The 22,968-nt window shown below is 37.8% G+C and overlaps 1 protein-coding gene across 2 annotated transcripts in view; it reads right to left on the bottom strand.

Moving 5' to 3' along the window:
• Positions 1–22,968, bottom strand: part of LOC105560730 — a 73,552-nt gene that overhangs the window by 16,557 nt on the left and 34,027 nt on the right. The window contains exons 1-2 of one of the 2 annotated variants that reach the window (XM_012010089.1): positions 9,383–9,451; positions 7,148–7,350 (exon numbers count right to left, since the gene is read on the bottom strand). In XM_012010089.1, coding sequence (XP_011865479.1) covers positions 7,148–7,282 — 135 coding nt within the window. In that variant the 5' untranslated portion in view covers positions 7,283–7,350; positions 9,383–9,451. Of the gene's footprint in view, positions 1–7,147; positions 7,351–9,382; positions 9,452–22,968 lie in introns of those variants that run through there. The other variant, XM_012010088.1, reaches the window with a different exon arrangement.

Below are 22,968 nucleotides of genomic sequence, written 5' to 3'. Positions count from 1 at the left end.
TGTACGTATTATAACGCACGGCTGGTACACGATCATTCTCATTTCTCATCAGTTTGACGTGGGAAAAAACGGACGAGTTTGATAGCGCGAGGGATTCGAGCAGTTTGATTATAACTCGAACAGTTGGATAAATAAAGAAAGGTATCTCGAGTATGTAACGGCAGATCACGGTGGTGCGCGATAAAGTTGCTGATTAAAGTCGTGGACGAGAAAATTCTTTACCTCTTAACGTACGATCGCTATCTGTTAATCGCTAGATACCATGCACAGTTCTATTATACGTTCATGTTGCAGCGGCCTTGTATCAGCAGTCGTATGTATTTCGCGCGGATATACACCGCGTATTCTATTGCGAATTTGTTAAGCGTAAAATTGATGACTGTCGTAATTCCTGTCGCCGAGTGAATAACGATATTACCTGGATTGTATTCGAGTGCGTGATAATTTAGCTTAATCGCGCTTCGCGACGTACTTCTTTGACGCAACCCTGTTACATTTGTCGCGTTTCTTCTTGCTCACTTTGTCGAATTAATTTCTGCAACGGAATGTAGCGACATACATCCCGAGTCGAATATTTTGGCCTCAGTTTAGCCCCGTAGAATTTTTGAATTGCCATCAATGAGGTCGAACGAAGTGTCGGAGAAAATATAGTGAATTTGTGACCTCAGATAGGCCTGAAAAGGGTCGCTATTTCTCTTTCAGCAGTAAAGAGGCCAATGCGAGTGTAATCAACAGAGGTTCAATACACATTCCCGTACGTAATAAACGCCGATATTGCAAGACAGATACCATGAAAAGTTGCGGCCATGAAATAAATCTTTTGTATGTACGAAAAGCAGAGATTAAACATCCCACGATCAAAAATATATGCTAATCTCCTTCGGTATTACCGAATTTTCTATCATATGTAAAAAGGAATCATTCATATTTAATTTCTCGTAATCAATCTCATATCAAATGTGTACTTACGTTTCGTGGCATGATTGACCAAATCTCGTAAAATGATTGACCAAACCGTGTGGGATGATTGAGACGTCGTGACACTTTGTAAAATACCTCAGTATTAATCACACACGACAGGAAAGGAAATACGAAAAATATACGATTGCACGAAGTTTATACTATTTGCACTCGGTATTCCTTGTAAATTTATCCGACAGGATCAATTTTAATCAACAGAAATGTCCGTGGTATCAATTTAAACTATCGACGAGTAAATATTACAATATAATTAAGCACGGATAAGAATAATTGATATTTAATTCTTTAATTAAACGTACGGCTATGAAATTCGACTCTAAGTTCTGCATTCTGACCAGCATTTGTATGATTCCGTCGATAAAAGAAGAATTTCAAGATTATAGATTTCCGTTAATGATAAAAAAACTTGAATATTATACATTTTAACATCGACACCGTACATTAAACGCAACTGAGTTAATGGAGACACAATCGTCCGAAAATAATTAAAAATTCATTGTCGCACATGTGTTTTCATTTATAAAAAATATATAAACTAGTAGTATTATTATAATAAATCATCAATAAATGCTAGTTCAAGCACTCGATGCAATATTTCGTGTATTATTTCACGTTTTCAACCTAGAAACAGCCAAAAAATTATACTCGAAGCGACAAGAGACTGTCAATGCGTCGACACGAGATGTGTCCGAATACGAGCATCATTTAAAGATGCAATTATCGTTTGTAATTATCGCAAAAAGTAATTTCAAGTTAGCTAACGTTTTGATTCTTGAATGTATAGATCTCATGTGTGAATTGCGCGAGATATCTGGCTTGCCGGTTAACCGAGTATCGATGGCAAGTCGCAAGGATTTAGCGATCCCGCGATGATGTCGATCACTGATTACTCGCAGAGAGCGGTCGCGGTTTCTTTCCGTACTTTCGCGAGCGCGTATCAAGAAAAACTAATAACAATATGCGAAACGGCGCGAGCATAACCGACTCGTTCAATTATCGTCGCGTGAATGATCCTGCGTAACGGCGTGACCTTGTTTTTCCGAGCGCCGTAAACAACTCGGTCGAAAACCGAGCGCTGATTCCAAGAAATGACGTAGCGCCGTGAACACCTTGTTCCTAAACAATCTATTGAGCCGATTCATTCGGCGCAGTTCAGTCGAGCGAGGCGGATGTTCCGCGTGTCTTCGCGTCGCTTCTCGTAACGCGATCATTTCAACGAGAATCTCGATCGTCTCGTACGAGAGATATTAATATTAATCAATCGCGTTTAATTGTCGCGAATCAATTATACTTAAAACAATTATACTTACAAAAGTGCGCGTATTACATAAAGTTTCCGTTTTCGTCGCGTTCGGGAGTGCCGTTTAGATGATCGAACTAAAGACTTTTCAAAGCCCATTTGAGGTACAAGTATTCGTTAAATGTCTGTTCCTGTCGATGGCCACACTTTTGAGATTCGGCAGTTTTTGGGACACAATACTCGCCGACTCGAAGTGGAGGCGAACTTGACGGAACAGAATACGTACTTTCACATGGGCTTTAACGGGAGTGTAAAATCGCGCGAACGATTTTGGTGTTTTCGCGAGTGTGCCAGACAATCTGACAATGAGTGGAGGAGGAGGCCTGGAAAAGGCATCAGGCACCGGCGGAGCAACTTTAAGGTAAATGTTATTTTGCATTTTGTGTAAAAGCAATCTCTTTTCCAGTTTATTTTTGAGTCGTTTCCTTTCACAATTCAATAATTTCGAAGTAATAATTAGAGAAGAAGAAACCATTTAAAATTTTATAAAAGTTTATTCGCGTGAAGATCTCTTGCGAAAAATCTTTCGCGCGTTAATCATCTAAACATTTAATCGAATGAAGTTTGATACGCATAAGAATTACTTATGCGATAACTTTTATTTTGTAAATATATTTTACAATATTAGTTTCCACATTGAACACTGCTTTAACAAATTCTATATTTGTGTTACAGATTCAACGTAGTCAACTCCGCTGCTGCGCGTCGGTGTCGGTGAGTGAGTAGTTTTTTATTCAGGTAACGAATCTCGTAAATCGTAGAATGTAGATAGAATGTAGATCATAAATTGATATATTTTGGAGATTCGTTACTAAAATGGATAGATTAAAACATAATTTCCTGTTAACTTTAATATATTTCATTTACCGAAGGGGAATGATCGCGATTTTTATTGTGGAGGGTTGGGTGCTCCGTTGCAGCACACGTCACATATTTTCACGCAAAATATGACCAATATTATTGATACATTCGTCGAGCTAATATCTTGTAACCCATTCTATCCATTTTTCATTAGCAAATTTATGTATGTATATAAAGTAAAATACCATGACGTGAGATTTTGTCGAGAACGCTGAAACTTTATATTATTTTCATACGTTATTTGAGATTATTGTTCAACTAGAATGTTCAATTATCGGTCTACCTATCGTACGATAAGTTTCTTTTCTCTGGATCTCACGTCATTTATTCTGTATGTGTATCCCGCGATACACTTTCAAGATGCGTCTCGCATGAATACATGCATAGTTACACGCATCTTCGTATTTTCGCGGTCGGTTTTCGCGATCAGCTTTTCAAAAAATTTTAAAGAAGTTATTAATTGTTTAATTTCATCCATATTATAAATTTAAATTTATATCGGAATGTAATTAAAATAAATACAACGCGAAGTAAATTGTTTTTTTCCTACATACATATAATATATACTTGAACTTTGAATTTAAAGATTGAGTCACGAAAGTCATTATCTATTCTCGAATAAATAACGGAAGTAAAAATATATTTGAAGTGTTTTATACAGCAAATTTTTTAAACCAATTTTTTCTTTAATTAACTTCTCGTGCATTTCGATACGATCGACGCTCGTATATAGTTCGAACCGTACGATATATCTGTCGGTGACGATAATAAACCGACTATGGAAGGAGTTTTCTTCCTTCCTGATCTCTGGTCAAAATTACCAGACTGTATGGCCAGGCGCAACGAATGGTAGGTCCAATCTGGCCCGACGAAGGGATACGACGAGGTAAGTGGTCAATATTGGCCACGTTGATGGAGTATGTAAGTAAGGAGTTGTGCGAAATAAGTTGATTTCTTCTTATTTGCCAAAATTCGGGTGGGTTATATTCTTATCTGCTTTACATATTCTCGCATATGTGTGAGATTAAAAAGACCCCTATTAAATCCTTATTAAATCGCACGCGTATAATCCCAAGTCGAACCTCTTATAAATCTCGTCGCGGTTTTAACGAAAGACTCGTAAGTTTATTAACAAAAAGTTGGAACGCGAGTAGGTAGGAAAATGGATATGACTATACAGCGAAATACGGGTAGGTAGGTAGGGATTCTAGTAGGCAGGAATAGGGGGACATAACTCGATAATGTTGGCCAATGTACTGTCAATGTGAACGCAATACCGTGCAATTATTGACACGTAACATTGCCGTTACATTAGTATTTATTCTATATTCCATATTCCAATTTTATTGGGCAATCTTGGCCAGTGCAATTTCAATATCAATCCAATATTAAATAATCATCTAGGTGCAACATTAATAGTATATTTGCATTTATTTTATGACCAATATTGGCATTATATTGGGAAAATATTGGCCAATGCACTCCCAACCTATGTTTAACCAATGTTAGCTAATGTATAGCTAATAATTAAATTATGCTACTAGGGAGGCGTTTATGTGCAAAGGCAATAAAATTGGAATAATAGAATAAAGTCTAATGCGATTTGTGGAGGTTTAAAAAATATAGTAACTATTAATGTAACTGAGTTAAGTTACAGTTACAGATGGAGAGAAAGTAACGAAGTTAAGTTAGAGTTGCCAAAAAGAAGTAACTGTAACTTCGTTACAAGTAACGAGTTGCTTCCCAACCCTGCGTATACACAAAACAATAAACGCGTTAATTTGAGCACGTAAGAATTGATCTGACACTTTATTTTCTGTGTAGATCATCTTCGGTCTAAGAGATTTCAAAGTGACTGAAATGTTTTATTACTAAATATTTAGTTAGAATGAGGTTAAACACAATTTTTTTACTCATTTGGGCCTCAAATTGGAGTTTAAAGCCGACTCCAAGGTCCAAATCAAATGAAGACAGAGTAGAATAAGTGAGACTCATTTCGGGACCAAATACTCGACTCGGGATCGCAGAGCAAAATATCGCACGTAAACGCTTTCAACGTTTAAAAATATAGTTTCCCGAATATAAAATGTGAGCTTCGGAAGTATATTTGCTCGTAACATCTAAGTAAATGTATTTTACATTTGCGCGTCGCGATAGAAAAGGTACCCAGGTAAGGGATGCTGTACGTTTTCTTCTGGAATAAATCGTCGCGCTAACGGATTTCAAATATTGAATGGCATTAAAGCATGTTACAGGAAAACGAGTGGTACCACCGTTCGCCGATATCCTACCGGAGCGATATTATTTATGCTTATTTTGTTATGGCGTAAAAATGTCAGGTTGTGTACTTTGCAAGAGTTTGTACAAACAATGTAATTTTTGTAGAATTAGTTATGACATAACAATTTAGAAAATTGCGCTTAGATACGGTCGATTGAAAGGCTGCGAGAAAGGAGATCGTGCGACGATCGCATTTAATTGGTGGACTTGCACGCCCTTCTGGATCTTTAAGTTTCTGCCGTGCAATTTCTTCTTCATGCACGCCAGATATGCGTTGCAAATATTCGTTTGCATATACCTACAGAACGCAATCTGCCTTGCGTTTTGCGCATGTTATGACGTGAATGCCATTTCATTCCATCGATATTGACTGCGAGGAGATTGTCGTTTTACCATAAAGCATACTAAAATTCCATTTTTAAGTTAGAAATATGACGATATTAAAAATTATATATTGCCACTGTTACGCAAATTATGTTTGTTGTGCAGATATCCATGATATTGCCTCGCAAGATTAAAAGGCATAAATTTTTCTAATCTAAACTCCATTTTGCAGAATAAAAAAAATTAATGTTGTCTTTCTTTGTTTCTGTTATGAACAGTCGAAAATACGAAATATGAATGAAAACTATAATACTTTTATATGTATTTCTTTTTATTATTTTGCCATTTAGTCGCGCTTTAATTATGAGTGAATAAATATGTATGAAAAATACATATGTATTTAATAGTTTTGAAAACCGTAGCATTTTAATTATGAGTAGAAGAAAGTCCTCTATTATGAGATAGCGGGGTTTCTGCTAAATTAACAGGCATCTCATCTCTTGGTTCCACCATGAATTTATTGCCCTTGGAGTGAAATGTGTTTAGTCGAAAATTGATTGTTAGATCGTGTAATCGAATAAAAAAAATTCCAAAAAAGATTGCGATTGAATTTGGACGTTAAAAACCTACTATCTTACATTAGAATCCTATTTCATAATAGGGGACTTTCCTCTATAATATAATTATGCTCATAATTAAAGCGCAACTAAAGAACTAAATAATAGAAATAAGTAAATAATGAAACAGTGTGTTAATTAATGCAAAAGTATTCATAATGAAAAGAAATCTTTACGATTTTAGAACTGATTTAAACTTAAAAATACTTCAATCGATGAATTTAATCTCCATCTTCGTGAACTTTGATATTTGTCTGTCGAATAAGGACATGATAAAATTTGATTTGCTGAAAAATAGGGGACAGCTTTTAGCTTTAAAATACGAAATCATAAAACAACAATTACAATTTAAAATATTCTATCGTGGTTTTTTAGTAGAATTCCATTTATAGAAATAGTGAAGAAATAGTAAAATCTGATATTTCTTCCAATTTTATGGTATCATAAATTAAACGTATAAAGTAGAACTGGTTCTATATTTAACTATTTTCTTCGTACCTACTTTATTTGTAGAATAATTTTTGGCATAGTAACTGTGATAATTTAATTCTAAAATAGAAACTTTTTAACACAATTCGAAGTTAAAACATTTTTTATGCTTGTGTTAATCAGTATATCATTAATCAAATACAAACTTTTTGTTACAAACTTATATACTGAATATAAATTAATTATTTTTAATCGATCGCCGAGCTTATTCCTTAGATAACACAGTACATTAGAAAATTGTATTATACGTTCAGATCTGTTCAGATCTGTCTCTCGAGATTAATGTGTTACGTACCATAACTTTCGTCCCAAGTTCTCCAAACACTGCAATCGGTGGCAATTCCTTGGGGACATATCGAAAAAATTCCGAGCCTTTGTACCATTTGACAGTGTAAAGGGTGTCCGATTGTAAATCGTATCTGCAGGACATGTTGACTCTTGTACCAGCTGCTACTGCCAATGGAATGTCGATCGACACATTGCTTAGTCCGCGGGCGCCTAGAAAAAAAAGAAGCAGGTCATTATCAATTTAAATATTAAAAATTGAACAGATAAATTATTAATCGACTTTAAATGTAATAACTCTAACACAATGATTAATAAATGTCAGAAAAGATTTAATGTATACATATAAACTTGACTTTTCTTATCGTGGGAATTTTAAGCTTAAAATGAATTTTATAAAAGCTTCATAAACTTATGAGAACGTGTAAATATACGTTTCATTTTATATTTATGCATATACGATACATCAATGTGAACAGAATAGAGATTTTATCAACAAATGCTTTGATAAGCTTGTATGGACATTGCGTCAGTTTTGAATATTAAGCATCTTTTTAATCATTTTTTATGTTAAATACTTTTTAGTAAAATTTGATTTAAATATCACAGGGCACGAGTTTTATTTGCACTCGTGAAATTCTATTTGCAAAATATTGTATATTTTTGGTCGTATAGAATTTGAAAGTTGTTGATGCTTCGGTATTCTCATTAACCAAAAAGTAGACACATTAATCACAAAATTTTATATACGTTTACATTCATATGTAAATAAGGACATCTCGCTATTTCGACGGTATGATTATTTAATAATTAATTAGAAATTCATTATCTTACTAATTATTGTCTTTACACAGAAAAAAATAATATTCTTCTTTTGAAAACATGTTTAGTTTTAACGTGATAATCTTGAAACGAGATTATATTGCGTTAAAGTAAGGAAAAGTTACTTAAACGAAGCGATTTTATGTAATCCAATTAAGAAATATATACTTATTATTTAAGAATAATTTTCTTGAATGGAAAGGAAACAATATTGGATAGAAAATAACATATTTTTATATCGAAGATTATAATGATTAAAACGATTTTATTGTTACAATAATTAAATGTATTCTTAAAGTTACATATTATGGTATTTAAATAAGACTGTAATATTGTTGGAATGCAAGATTATTAAATGCTTCTAACAAGATTATAAATTGTTGCGTATATACAGTACAATGAACGCGTTAATTTGAGTATATGTATAAGAGTTGATCTGACGCTTATGTCTTTTCTGTGTAGAATAAACGCACAGAAATTTTAATGTTCTTGATCTGCGATTCTTATTTAATCAGCAACTGAAAGAAAATATGATTAATTTATTATTAATGTTATTTTACAAATGGACGGGGGCGTTTTTTTGGACAAATTCAGTACAGATATTTTCTAAACAAAAGAAGAGTACATATTGTTACTTGATTAATTATTTTATGTACACAAGCAAATTGAAAACTTGCAGATTAAATAAGAGATAATTGCAGTTTCAAATGTATTTTTTATTATTTTTGTACACAACGTGCATACCGACACATACACGTACTTATACTAAGTAAAATCTCTTCGTTGAACAAAGAACTTGTTCCTTTCTGCCATCGAAAAAAGTAAGTTGCGCAAGACGCTCATCTTACTTACTTTAATAACTTAAATAAACAAGTGTTTAAACTTTTCCTGCAAGCCTAGCAATGTCATCAACGTTGTTCGCTCCACGGATTACTATTGGTGAACGAAAGGCGTCCTGCCAAAAAACCGTTGGCGACGCTTGCGAAAAATAACATCACGGTCGTCGACTTTTAAGCACCTATCGCGCATTTGCTTAGATCGAGTTTGGAACTTATTACCATTCCAATACACTTTACGTGCCCTGCCGCCATGCATTATTCATCGAAGGTTTGGAAGGACGTTGCTCTTTAGATAAATTGGTTGTAATAAAGTTTTCATTAAAGATCGATAAAAAAATGTTTCTTAATACAAGGAGAACTGATCCTAAAGGTGAGGATTTATGACGCTAACGAGCGATTTAATAATAGGAAGCTATTTTATTCGAGAATAAACGCATCGTCCGCGATTTACTGGGTGGTCCGTTATATCTTAATTAATATGCATGTAGAATATGTGCTGTAGGCGTTTAGCGGTATAAAGTATTAAACATGATACAGAGGAATGTCAGCAGTATGACCGAAAAGCGCTACACAGAAGTGCTTACCGACGCGTGTTACAACGCCACCGTAAATTTCCGGCCCTTATCAGCAGCGTTGCGAGAAATCTGCGCGGTCCGTCATTGTTTCGGCTTAAGAAGAAAAATCTAACCGAGGAGAGATTGTATATTTCGCACGGCGCGCGAATTTGCGGGATCAGCGACCAGCGAGCGTGCCGTGGGCTCGCAACAGCGGACTAACGCGAAAGTTTGGTCATTAATTAATCGTTTTTCGGTGTAGCCTCCTCTAATTAATTATTTATGCCTCGATCCACCGGTGGTCATTGTGCTAATAAAGTAATTAAACGATAATTAATTTGCAAAATAATTAATTGAGAAATTAGGTGAGCAAGAAGAGAGAGGGAAGGGCTCGTAGAGAGACGTGACTATTAAAATAATCGCACGACCGTTAAAATAATCGCGCGCATTTCAACAAAAATATACGGACAACTTCCTTGACATCGGGCATAATGGATAGAATGCGCGTGCACGAGCGAGAGTAATCTTCTGTGTCGGTTTCTTCCTCGCGTGCGGCCGGTTTTAATTATCGCATTATAATAGGCGTCATTAAGCGCGTTCCCGTTTCCTCCGATAGAATATCCCCGTCTCAGCAAAGCGAAAGTTTTTCACTTGCAGAGACGCGCGACTCTTTATCACTAATCACCGCACAGTTTTGAACTTGGCCGGCGCGGCGTATTAGACGAACATTGCGTAATTAGAACCAGTAATTGGAACGTCTGCTCCTCAAAGTTTCAGGCATTGGGCTACGTATAGTCAGGTGTTTGGCCTCAGCGTGCGCGGGTGCAGCAACGGCGCTCTCGCAGATCGCTGCGCCGAGATTTAAATACCAGGCGTTCACTAATCACCTTGCTAATCCTTAATTACCGGCCCTCGCGAGGAACGCGCGATTGTTACTCGCATCGCGGCTCATCGTGTTGTGCGCCTTCCGTTTTTGGAAGGCGAAATCTTCCCATAAATAACGGCAATCCCGAGACAATGGCATCGCATAAACTCACTACGTATATATCAGGACTCATCTTAAATTATCGCGAGAATAATAGAACTCGCGAGAGTGCACGCTTAAGCAGATTCGAAATCGTCCTTTGTGGCCAGTTCGCGTTCCCCCTCATGAATTTATAAATTCCTCTAACGTCAACAGCGAAACGTTGCAAGAACCATCGAACGTTGCATCGATTGTACGCAAAGCAAGCAAGATCACCTAGAAAAAAGATTTAGTTAGGCTAAACAAATGAGATACCTTTATACCTCTTGGAATCTACTAAATTTTTATCTTACTTGTACTAAAACATTTGCTAGATTTGGAGAAATAGACATGAATTCTCCGGGAACTTTCAGTCTTAATCAAACGAAATTTTGGTTAAGGCACAGGAATCATTTCTTTGAAATTAAATAAAAGTCTAGTAAGGTCAAAATTCAAGGAAAATTTGTTCGATCTCAAGCTTTTTTCTGGGTGTAAACACGTTGCGTCTAATCAACTAATAAGAACAGAATTCATATTTGTACGTCGCGATACGCTTAACAAGTTAATGCGAAATGGCAAAATCGATACACGAAATGTTTCAAATAATCATCATGCAGAAAATTCAGGCTGCTTCCGGTGTGACGGTAGTTTCGTTCCATTTGTTACGCCTGGATAAATTAATACCTAAGTTAATGTACGTATTCGCTTTCGTGTATTAATTGCGTTGGAACAATCCACACATAAAATCAAAGCGCTTATTTAACAAAGCAAGTTAAAATAATATCTTTGAAGAAATGATACGTGCATATTAGAATTACTTTTATCCTTTAATGAAGTCGCATCCTTTTATGCGTCTTGATCTCGAAATGTACATATAAATGCGGACGTGATCAATGGCAGGTATAATAAAAGGCGCGTGTAATACACACACAAAATAAAAGTAACAAAAGTTGGACGTTATCTCTCTCGACTCTTAAAAATCAAAACGTAATTACCACGAGCCGCGCAAACATGTTTATTTCGAAATATATACGGCACTGAATTCGCGAGATAATCCTAAACTCTTAATTGCGGCGTAATTACTTATGCGTTCGTCGATGTGCGGGTGGTGAGTTCTCGGGGAAACCTTTTGCGCATTATGCATATCCACGGCCAGATACCTTACGGCCATGAAGCCGGAAAAGCCAAAGGCGTAAAGAGCCCGCGCTCTGAAATGAGATCCCTTTCTTCCTTCGAAACTCAACTAAATGAAAAACCCATCCCCGCGAAAGAAAGCCGGCCATAGAGCTTTTATTGTTTCATGAAAGGCGAATGCAGACAGGGAAAAAGATATTGAAAATACGCATTGAAAAACCTCTTGCACGGAGCACTCTTCGATCGGCTCGCGTATCAGATGAATGAAAGTAGCACGGATTTTTTTTTCCACCTTTCTATCCAGAACTTATTTAACAAGCTGATATTCCGGAATTTACACTGATTCGATCGGAACTCACGGCAAGAAATTTTCCTCATTACTCACGAAACCGTAGAATTCGCGATGAATCTAAAATCTTGTTAATGAATCTATTAATATGTAATGCAGATACTTTGCCTTATATCAAGATATCAGTCTACGCGAAACTGTGGTAGGTAAAGGATACATGAGAGATTATGATTGTACCTCACGGCACTGCGTTCAAGTGCTCTTTTCTCGGAGCACAAGCTGCCTTTAAGGCAACGTACAGTTTCATTACATAAAACGCTCCTTACATTCGCCTCCAAAGCTGCATAAATCGCTAGCTCATCGCAATTCTGTTGTACGTAATCCATTGCAATCCGTTTACGATTGACGCGGGCGACACTGACGTTCTTTTTAATTCCGGAAATGGAAGCGTTGGGATTGACGTAAGTATCGGCGTCGCGCCGGTACGATTTTAATTTCCAATGGAAATCACGGACTCGATTTGCTTAATATCGGAAGACCGTGAACAGAGCGAATCTTGGAACTTTTTGAACTAACAGCGATCGGAAAGCGATCGGTCATGACCGGAGAAAAGAAAACCAAGTAGCGACAAGTGATACGTGGACCTTCGAAATATCTCCCAACTTTTATACGATCTTACGATACTCGTAAAAACTTTATAACTTTATAAAAGTGTACACCGTCCTCAGACATTCTCTCGTACACGACGTACGTTGGCCTCGTCGCACCCAAGGGACCTTCGATTGTTTTCATTTCCCTCATTGACATGTGCCAAGAATTATTATTAATAATTCGCGACTAAATCTTTTCAATATTTCATCATACCTTGGAAAGTCACTTATGTTCTGGAGCCTCTATGTTTTTCTATCATGGGTCGTCTTGGACGAATTTTAAGTAATAGAACAAGATCAATGCTTTTATCTTGTGATAAGATAATATCGAAGATAAAATGGTTTATTTGAGCTTTTTTTCTGAAAAATCGACTGTTACAAGTTAGTAAAAAATTCATAGTTGAGGAAAATTATGCATTATTCGAGATACACTGAGTTGATTCTTACATATTTTTATAAAATGTTTCCATTTTTCTCGTTATTCTCGAGAATGGCTTCAATTACTCTAAGATGTGATTTTAGTGGTGCTTCAACTAAATTGTACAATACGTGCCAGTGTCTGCTTTTCCTCAAAATTTCAAATACTCTCTTAAGAATCTTAGCAACTTTTTTAAATAAATTATTATTCTATTTTTCAGACTTTTATTAATAATTAGGTACGTTAAAATTCCCCCATTTATGAATATAATATTATTATAAAAAGAACTTAATTTGCAAACAGTACATTTCAATTTTTAATTACATATAAAATATAATTAACATTTCCACATTTTATCGAAAAAACGATAATTTTAATTGACCAATAAAACGAATGAAATTTAATTCTTTCAATAAATCATCCGTACGTCACGCGTAGATTTTTATTTCTTTGATTTCCAGTCCCTTTTTAAATATGTTATTTTACATTTATATTAAAATTTAGCTAATTGGCACAAAGTCTATTTTTGTCGCAAAGTTTAATTTAACTTATATTATTATTTACACGTGAGATAGAAGTAAGAGGAAAGTTTGTGACAAACGAGTTTTACAAACGTAATTCATCGGACGCAAGTTATGACATGCGAGAAAAATCTCATTTATTTTGATGTATACCGCAAGGCAAAATTACGTGCAATTTTTTTCTCTCCTGGACAAGGACGGGTTTGCAATGCTGCCGCTTACAAGCACACAAGAATTTTCCACCCTCTCGTCTTTCTCAATTTATTTATCCTTATATTCCCTTTTCCATCGCCACTCCTGGAAGAAATTAAATTATTTACACAGTATGATCAGGTATTTTAAAAACAGGATTAATAAAGAAGATTAAAATGATACACGTTATCATCTCTGATATTTATCTCCTCAAGCAAATATCCACTTTTTCCTGCATCTAAATGCGCTCTCGTGACGTAATTTAATCAGTTTCCGGTTAAAATGATCGATTCGGAAGCATAACTAAATAAAAGCCGTTTAATTCTGGAGCGAGCGCGATTAAAATAAATACATCAATGGCTAATTACAATTGCAAGATATCATTGCGCAATGAGGTGGTTTCTTGTGAACAAGAGTGTCCAAACAATCGACGCAATTGGCGCATTAATCCGGTCACTGCAGATATATCGAACGAAAGCGAGTCGAAAGCAGAATGTTTTTCTCCGTGGCACGTGAAATATGCGAATAGACGCATTCGAGCGGTACAAAAATGTTTACTGAACATATTTTTCTACCCAACAACGATAGCAATAACTTTTTAATCTTAGTGGTTGACATTTGCTATTTAAAGCTTTCGTGAGCCACGGCTGACGGTTAATCGTCATCAGCAAGCTCGAGTAAAAATAGCGATAAATTGCAACTTCTCGAAACGCTTAGATTGTATGTTGCTCGAAGATATCCCGTAACCATTGAATATTCTATCTATAGAACTGTTCGAGTTGGCTCGGAATCGCTCGGAGTCTCCAAACACGCTGGAATCCAAATGTAAAAGTTCAAAGCGAATACACAAGAATGCCCGTTCCACCGAGGCGCTTTTGAAAGAAAGCGTTTTCTCAGGTTGACTCGCACCGTGAGATCGCCCAATTTCGCAATTGCTTTTTCATATATTTTTAACTTCCGCAATGCTGCGCGTCCCGTTAGGCGTTGCGTATTAGGCATTGCGTATTATGTATTCAATATACAATTGAAATTTTCCCTCGCGCACTCTGTGATCAACTTCCTTTCACGCGGATGCCCCGAACGAAAGAAATGACTATGCAATATTTGCAATTTAATCGCTTACGCGTATTAGTCGCTTTGTAGACCGAAACCTCCTCCCCGGAGATTGTTGCGTTTTCGTATCACACCATTGTCTCGCCGGAGGAAAATGAGTTCCAGTAATTCTCGGTAATAACGAAATATCTATCCCCCATCTTTCATTGTGCCAGTCAATCTGCATTTGTGTTCGGGCGCTAGGTGCAAATTTCCCACGACGCTGCGTATACTTTATTCCCTTTACTACGAGTCGACTCACTGTTCTATCGACATTCATGTCGCCTCTGTGAGTACAGAGCAAGTATCACGGGGAATAAGAAAAGTTTGGCATTTAATCTATTCTATCTAATTCTATCGCTCTCTTTCTTTTTTTGGAACCACTGACTTTGATCTCATCCGCTATCTTAACTCGTTTTGCGAAAACTTTCGATTGTTAACTGCGATAATTTTTAATTGTTCTATCTATTCTTAATTCTTAACAGTCTGACTTTTACGTGCGCTCTCACCCTCTAATTTCTGAAGATACGCGTTTTATATATTTATTGACTATGTTATAATTTTGAATTGCGCTGCACATTTATATTTACTTAATTTTTTCGTGTCCTGAAGAAAACAAAGTCACGTCGAAATGTTCGCTTTTTTAACTCGCTTATAATAATATTGATTATTTATTTGTCATCCGTTGTCGCTCGTTAATATTATTGGCCTTTCCTTTGACCTGTTTGTTTAGCATTTAAAACTAATTAGAATTCGTTGCACGTTTAAATACGTGAATTTGCCCACGACAATATTCCATCTAAACGAGACTGTTATGTTAATAAACGAAAAGAAACCGGCGCGCAGGTGGAAGAAACGGTATATGAATACACATATTAGATTTAAATTATATTTTAAATTATATTATCTGTACACTTGCAATATTTTATTTAATGTCTAATCATGCCTTTTTTACATTTTTCTTTTTATTGCGCTGATGAAGACTTTACAATAGTCGAAACGTTCGTTTCTTTTAAATGATTGGTCAAATACAATTTTTTCATATTGTCACCTCGTGTAGCTCGTCGTTGTTGGCCCTTTCGTTTATTTATTTGTATTCACAGTTAACGAGCAAGTCTTTATCAATTTAGATTTAAATTATTGGGCTACCTACATCTTGCTCGGACCTATAAAGTCCGCTAAAGGCCGAATCAGGCTAGCACTTGCCGACTTGGATTGGATTGGGATTGGCGATTAACGATTGTCTTCTAGCCAATGAGAGCAAAGCCGCCAGCGATTTAATCGACTCTCATTGGCTGGAATCGTCAATCGTCAATCCCAATCCAATCCGCGTCGACAGTTGCTAGTCTAATTCGGCCTTTACGCATATTCATGATGTATCAGTGCCGTATCAGTGCCGTGTCAGTGATGTTCGTGATATATCAGTGACGGTTAATCACACCTATCCGTACAGTTTGGAATCAGTGAGTTTCAAGGTGGCTCAGATTTACAGATGACAAATTGGCAATGATCTTGTAACTTTATCCTACATAAAAAAGGCGTGTTAAGCCGATAGTCGAAAGTCTCGAAGTATTGTTGTCGCTTCAGTCGTATTATTTGCAGCTGTCAAACCATGCGAATTTTTCGAGAGAGCAAATGGCGCGCGCGAAGCTCGCACTTGTGTTGTCTAGTATGATAAAAATAAAAGCAGGTAAGGTTGAACGGCCAAGATTCTCTAATATGGAACTGTGCCGGATGTGTGTGAGCACGTCCAGTATGAAACAAGGAAACAATATTTGTCACCACTGATACTGACGGAAATTCACAAGGGATGCTGGAGTGATTCTGCACTTTTTGCACCTTTTGCTCCTAGGACTGCCAATTCACGGAAACATTTGCGTAATATACAAATTATGTGGCTTTTGTGCGCAGACCGACAGTGTCCCACTATTCGGACTAAATCAGAGAACAGCGTGGTATCATTGAAACTAAGTTTAGAAGTCTAAGGTTGCACCAACGTCGCTTAATTCACTCTTTGTCTCCATCTAAGGAAAACAGTTAAAAAGAGACGAAGAGTTAAGCTAAAGTTAAGCTAAAGTTAAGCGACGCTGGTGCAATCGGGCTTAAAAAGAAATCTATTCACTTAATAAGTTATGAGTTAGGTGACCTACAACTTGTTCGAGGGAACAGATTTCTTGTTAGGCTTCTGAACTTAATTTCAATGATACCGTGCTGTTCTCTGATGTAATCCGATTAGTGGGAACTAGTCGGTCTGTACGCAAAAGCCGCATAATCTGTATATTACACAAATGTTTTCACGAATTGACAGTTCTAGGAGCAAAAGGTGCAGAAGCGCTCCAGCATCCCCTTAAGGTTCTCGATTGTTTGATTTATATTACGCCGGTCCTATTTAACTCTATTTGAATAACAAAAGTGTTACGAGGAATAATGAAGTATATTTCGCGGGTTAATTTGTATTTCGCGCTTTTCCAGCGCCATCATTAGAATACACTTAAATCGATGGTTTAATAATTTACACTATTTACAAAATCAATATTTGCGACAGCTAAAAGAGATGATTATTGCAAATGCAGTGGATCGTTGTAAATTTACGTTATTTATTTGGTTTGCGCCATGATGCAAATAAGAGCGTAAAATGTTGAATTTGTATTGGCCCGATTGATATTTCACGTTGAATTTTCCCCGGGCTGAAGGTATTTCAAGAAACGATTCATGTAAAACGTCTCATAAATGGTTCACCCTCTCGGCTCTCCCCGCGCAGCGCACAATTACGTGTAAACTTTCAAGAAGTATATTCAAGATTCGGCGGCGGGGGAGAAGGTTTACGCGAAAATACATCCCGACTCTGCATATATAAGTTGCCGGCATCTCGTCTTTCTCGCCGCGGCACGTACATGCAAATATGAATTTCCCGTATTCGCCCGGTTTTCAGCTGTGTAACGCGTTGTCGCAACGGGAATACGAAGTCCGCGGAGCGCGGAACGACGTGGAGACGTCTACAAATACGAGGACGGTCGAGCAAGGTCTTTACCGTCGGATGGATCGAAGTGGCTTTGCCGTTGAGCCGCGAATAAATCGGCGGTGCGGAAAAGCGGATACGCGTTGCTTTGCGTACGGCGGCCCCGTCGCGCATCCCCGACGTCGTCCGCGCGCTCCCGCCCGTCGAATTTGTCCCGGGAAAATACGAGGGCGAACTCGACCGATATCCTTCCGAAACTATCGTCCCGCTCCTCCTTCCTCTTCCACCGCTTTTTCTTTCGCGCTGAAAATTTTCGAGCTGGAGAAAAGGTGTAAAGTCGCCGAAGCGTCGTTTACTTGCGCTCGCGCATGAGAGGGCACGAATATAGTCGGCCGCGCGTTACTTTTATCATATGTCGCACGTATGTACGAGACAGTATGTACAACAAACAGCGAAATTCGCTGCAACGGCAGCGCGAGAAAATATTTTTGTGAGAAATTTAATTGAGAAACGTGATCGGAATCAATCAGTCTTAATGCTGAAACTTGAAAATTAATGAAGCAACCGTCTCTTGGTGAATTTATAAAAAAAAAAAAAGAATCAGTTGAAAGTAATATCCATAACAGAAGGAAGAGCAGATGAATACATTTACTACTTTCTTCGTCTCCGTCTACGGACGTAAACATTTCCTATCAAGATTCGCTAACTTTTTAATGGCCTTTGGTACGGAACTTTCCATCATCTTAACTCGGCCGTCGAAATAGTGTCTTGAAACAGCGAGCAACGAAGATAAATGACCTCCCAGACGCCTAGAGGCTTTGGTCGTGGTAATAACCAAATTAAACGCGAAAACTAGAATATGAAACGCAATCCGCAGTTATCGGCGACAGTGACGTATTCTCCGCTGAATCGCGAAGATATAAACGACACTTCCAGGACAAGTCCAGAGATAAAAGTTCTAGACGGAGGCCAAAGTTTAACGCGCGCGCGCTTACCCCGGGTTCCTCTGGGCTCCGGTCAATAATGGAATTTTCGTTTTTGGAACACAGACGGGAAAAATTCTTATCTATAACCGTACAAATCGCGAGCGGTGCGAGCGAATGGACTCGGGCGCATACATTTACGTGCCACATATACGTTTTATATAACAAATCTCCGCGCACGTGGAGATATGTGATTTGAAACGCGGAGACGTGTGGCACGGGTGTGTGTGCGCGCGCGCGCGCTTGGGTGGCGGTGCGCCACAATGGATTTTCCAATTTCACGTTGTCTTCTCGTTCGCGCATCGACGCTTCCACCCGTCGGCATCATCCTTCGCCCCGACTCGCCCGAAACCCCCGTTCGGCAAGCTTAACTTTAGAAGTATGTGCGGCATGTTTGTGTACGGCTGTGATTTACTCCGCTCTGGCTCGGGCTTCTCTCTCTCTCTCTCTCTCTCTCTCTCTCTCTCTCTCTCTCTCTCTCTCTCTTTCTTTCGCTCGCGTCGCTGGGGAGGAAGTGAATCAGGGCGGCGGGCGTCGGCGAAATTTGTCGATTTCAAACTCCCCGAGCGTGGTGAATTCGTCGATATACCGCCGCGGCATTCGATGTATCGCGAGCCGTCTTGGAAGCTTCTCGCGTAATGCAACTGGCCGCGGGCGCTGGGAATCCCGGGCAAACTGATTCTAGTCACACAGAACTGATATCGCGGCGCTCTCGAGGCGGGTGCTATCTTGAAACTGGCGGCGAGATTACCACCATACCGTTTTCCGATTTAATGGAAGAGGCTAGGCCCGTATCTTTCAGATAAGTTCAAATTGAAGATATAGCCGCGCGATGTACGGCATAGAGCGTGTAACATTCATTCCTTTTATTTCCCTGAGAAAATATTCCATCTCGTAATTGTATTCATTGCCCGCAGCTCGCCAATTTTCAGTGGACTTTCACGCTGATGTCCCTTCAAGGAAAACTTATGACGTTCGAGGTTTTTCTTTTATATCCGCGTCGCATTAAACAAGAGATCGGTGTCCCTTCTATAATACAATACTCTGTAAAAGTCAATCAGTGGATTATCACTGAAAATACACAGTGAATAGTCATTAATTCACAGTTATAAGAATACCACTGAAAGTCTCAGTGATATACTTACAACTGTGAATCAGTGAGTATTCACTCTTTCCAGTGGTAATCCACTGACTTTTAGAGAGTATTTTAAATATATACATGCAACGTTTTAATGAAAAAATATGTTCATAAAGTTAAAATGAAGATTGCACCCAGAAAAAGGATTTAGTTAGGTTAAACAAACTCTCTAAAAGTCAATTAGCGAATTATCACTGAAAACAGTGAATAGTCACTGACTTGCAATTGTAAATATACCACTGAAAATTGCAGTAGTACACTTATAACTGTAAATCAGTGACTATTCACTGTTTTCGGTGATAACCCACTGATTGACTTTTAGAGAGAATGAGATACGTTGAATATTAAATTTTGGTTAAGGTAAAGAAATTCCTTTCTTATTAGATAAAAATCTAGTAGCTTTCAATCGAAGCTTTTTTCTGGGTGTGATGCAAAAATTACAATGTGAACAAGGAGATTAGAATTGTCATTATGATTAACATTGAATATAACATGTAGACATAATATCGTACAAACGTACATATATTTTGTTACACGTGCACCCAGAAAAAAGTGTATTTAAGTTAAACAAATGAGATACGTTGAAATCATATAATTTCTTTGAATCTAATGAATTTTTATTTATGTCTACTAAAACATTTGCTAGATTTAAAGAGATAGATATAAATTCTCTTAGAAAGTCTAGTTTCAGACAAATCAAATTTTGGTTAAGGTAAAGAAATCTTTTTTTTTAAATTAAATAAAAGTCTAGTTAGGTCGAAATTCAAGGAAAACTTGATTTCAAACAAACTTTTTTTCTGGGTGTGTACACGATATAATGCACGTTTTTCTACTCTTCCATTGCGACATAATGACTTTTAGAAAGATAATCATTTAATAAGTATCAAGCATGTTGCTGAGTATTTTCATTAGAGTACACTCGGCATTTTCTTGTAACACATTTTGCACAGCCAATTATAAAGTTTCGTGAAGGATAACAAGAATATCGCGAAGCGAATGACAATGCCGGCATACTTCTCGGTAAAGAACCGTACTTCTTCGTGTTATTGCAAGAAGAATTACTCGTCAGGCTGAATTATAGTCAGGTCGCGGCGCATTACGAGATCGCAATTTCTCAAAACCTCGGCGACTTCTGTAGCCGCCTTTCCCCCATTTCACCGGTAGGTCTGATTGTATTGAATGCACCCGCTAGAGTTACGCCGGCGTAGCGCGATACCGAATCCGTATTGCAGGCAAAGTTTGATTATGTTGCACGCCAAGTAACTTGAATAATAATGATCCGGGATGAAAAATGCGATCGTTCGCGGGATGCGTATTCGATGCGGGGCGCGCTGAAATCGAGATGAGGCGCAAGGACGACACCGAGAGGAAGGCGCCTGGCAATCACGTCGGGACAGCCTCGTGTGGGCTCGCATCGCGCCGGGCGTAGACGGCAAAAGGAATGCGATAAAAAGAATGATACGTATCCTACGTTCATATACACACGATGTTATGAGGAAGCGAATGTAACAATAGGCGCGCATTATACTGACAACGGTGGTAGGGGATAAGGTGCAATCCCCTTGTACGCGTCTCTACGGTCTCTACGTGGCCAACAATGAACTCATATTCTCATGTTTCCCCCGGCTCTTCCCACCTGCGTGATTGTTGAACCACACTTCCACGGCGGCCTTAAACCGTAAACTTGTTTGAAACCCTAACGCTGCATGCACCAATCGTCACTGCGGAGGACATGTTCACAGTGCGCGCTTAATTTACTCGCACACGGGAGGTCTGGCAATCCGTGAAGCAATTTCTCTACGTATTCACGTGGGAGCCGCGTATACAAATTCTTACCAGTGTTCGATCAATACCGCGTTAACAGGACGAGAAGAATTAGATTATCGTCAGATTATATCGATGTACATACATATTTCTCGGTTGTTTTCTGCCGCGAGAAGAATGAGGGCTTGGACATTTATTTGGTTCGCTCGCGACTGGTAACTCTTCTTGACAACGTCCTTAAAGCGACATTCTGACTTGTCGCAGCGCGTCGAATCCGTTTGACATCGCGATGCAGATTATCGATGATATTTCAAGAAAGGTTCTACCGTGTGTAACTTGGAACGAAAGGAGAGAAATCTCCTTTCCTCTTCCAGATTTACATCAGTAACAGGCTGCTCTCGAAAAGTCAATCAGTAGATTAGCGTTGAAAACAATGAATACTGATTCACAGTTACAAGTAGGGAAGAGTCGCCGAATGCGTACTAGTCACCTAACGCGTACCCCATCAATATTTCATATTACTACTTGATATAAGCGACATTTAGTAATAACAATATGAAATAAATAAGAAATAAGTAATATAGACAAAAATATTAACGTGATACATCTTATTTTGTGAACGACGTTTAAAAAATGCAGGTACAACTGATGTTAATGTTTGATCAATTTATACAGCTGATTATAACGTAACCATATAATAACTCGTTAACTATCGTGACAATTGCAAATTGGTACAGGACATTTCGACTCATTGTCAGTCTAGAGTCCGCTCTAGAGACCCTGTAATCAGAGACTGGCCATAAGAGTTCGTCAAATTCCTGCGAGTGAGAGAGAAACATAGGCTGTCTCTCTCTTCTACGATCGTTACGATCTCTAGTCAGGGTCTCTAGTCCGCTCTATCCGTAAATAAGAGGTGAGGCGGGTATTACAGAACACCCTGTATAATGCAATAATATATTCTCGTAAAAAAATATCAAGTTTAAATTTATTAGATAAACGTTGATAAACTATAATATTAACTCATTCAATTTAATTGCAACTTACATAACAGTTTGTATTTATGTGTGTGTTATAATTAAATACATGACATGTATTTAAAATTAAGTTGTAATTCTATTTTGTTAAACATGTTGAGCCGTTACCAAAAAAAAAACAGTATAAACAAAGGTAAAATTTCTGAAAGCTAGTTTCGAAAAATTGATCGCCTAATGAGCGGAACAATGTATGTACGCGCGAGATAGCTAGCGGATAAATGGGCAGGGTTTGATATTCCCTTGCTTCAATTACACCTCTATCAGCCTAATTGCGTATTGGATACACGAAACAGAGGCGTTTCGACTTTCATTCGGTGCAGGATGCTGCATGTTCCACGGATCACTTACTCTGCTAACGAACGTATTAGTTCTGTGTTTTTGCTATTATGCGAAATTATTTTAGCTTGCCGACCTTATAGACGCTTGTACGCCCGCCAAT

This window comes from Vollenhovia emeryi, unplaced genomic scaffold, assembly GCF_000949405.1.
Source record: "Vollenhovia emeryi isolate VEMERY1.0 unplaced genomic scaffold, V.emery_V1.0 DF939223.1, whole genome shotgun sequence".
Lineage (NCBI taxonomy): Eukaryota > Metazoa > Arthropoda > Insecta > Hymenoptera > Formicidae > Vollenhovia > Vollenhovia emeryi.
Note: the sequence above shows the minus strand (reverse complement) of the source record. Positions and strands in the feature narration are given on the sequence as shown.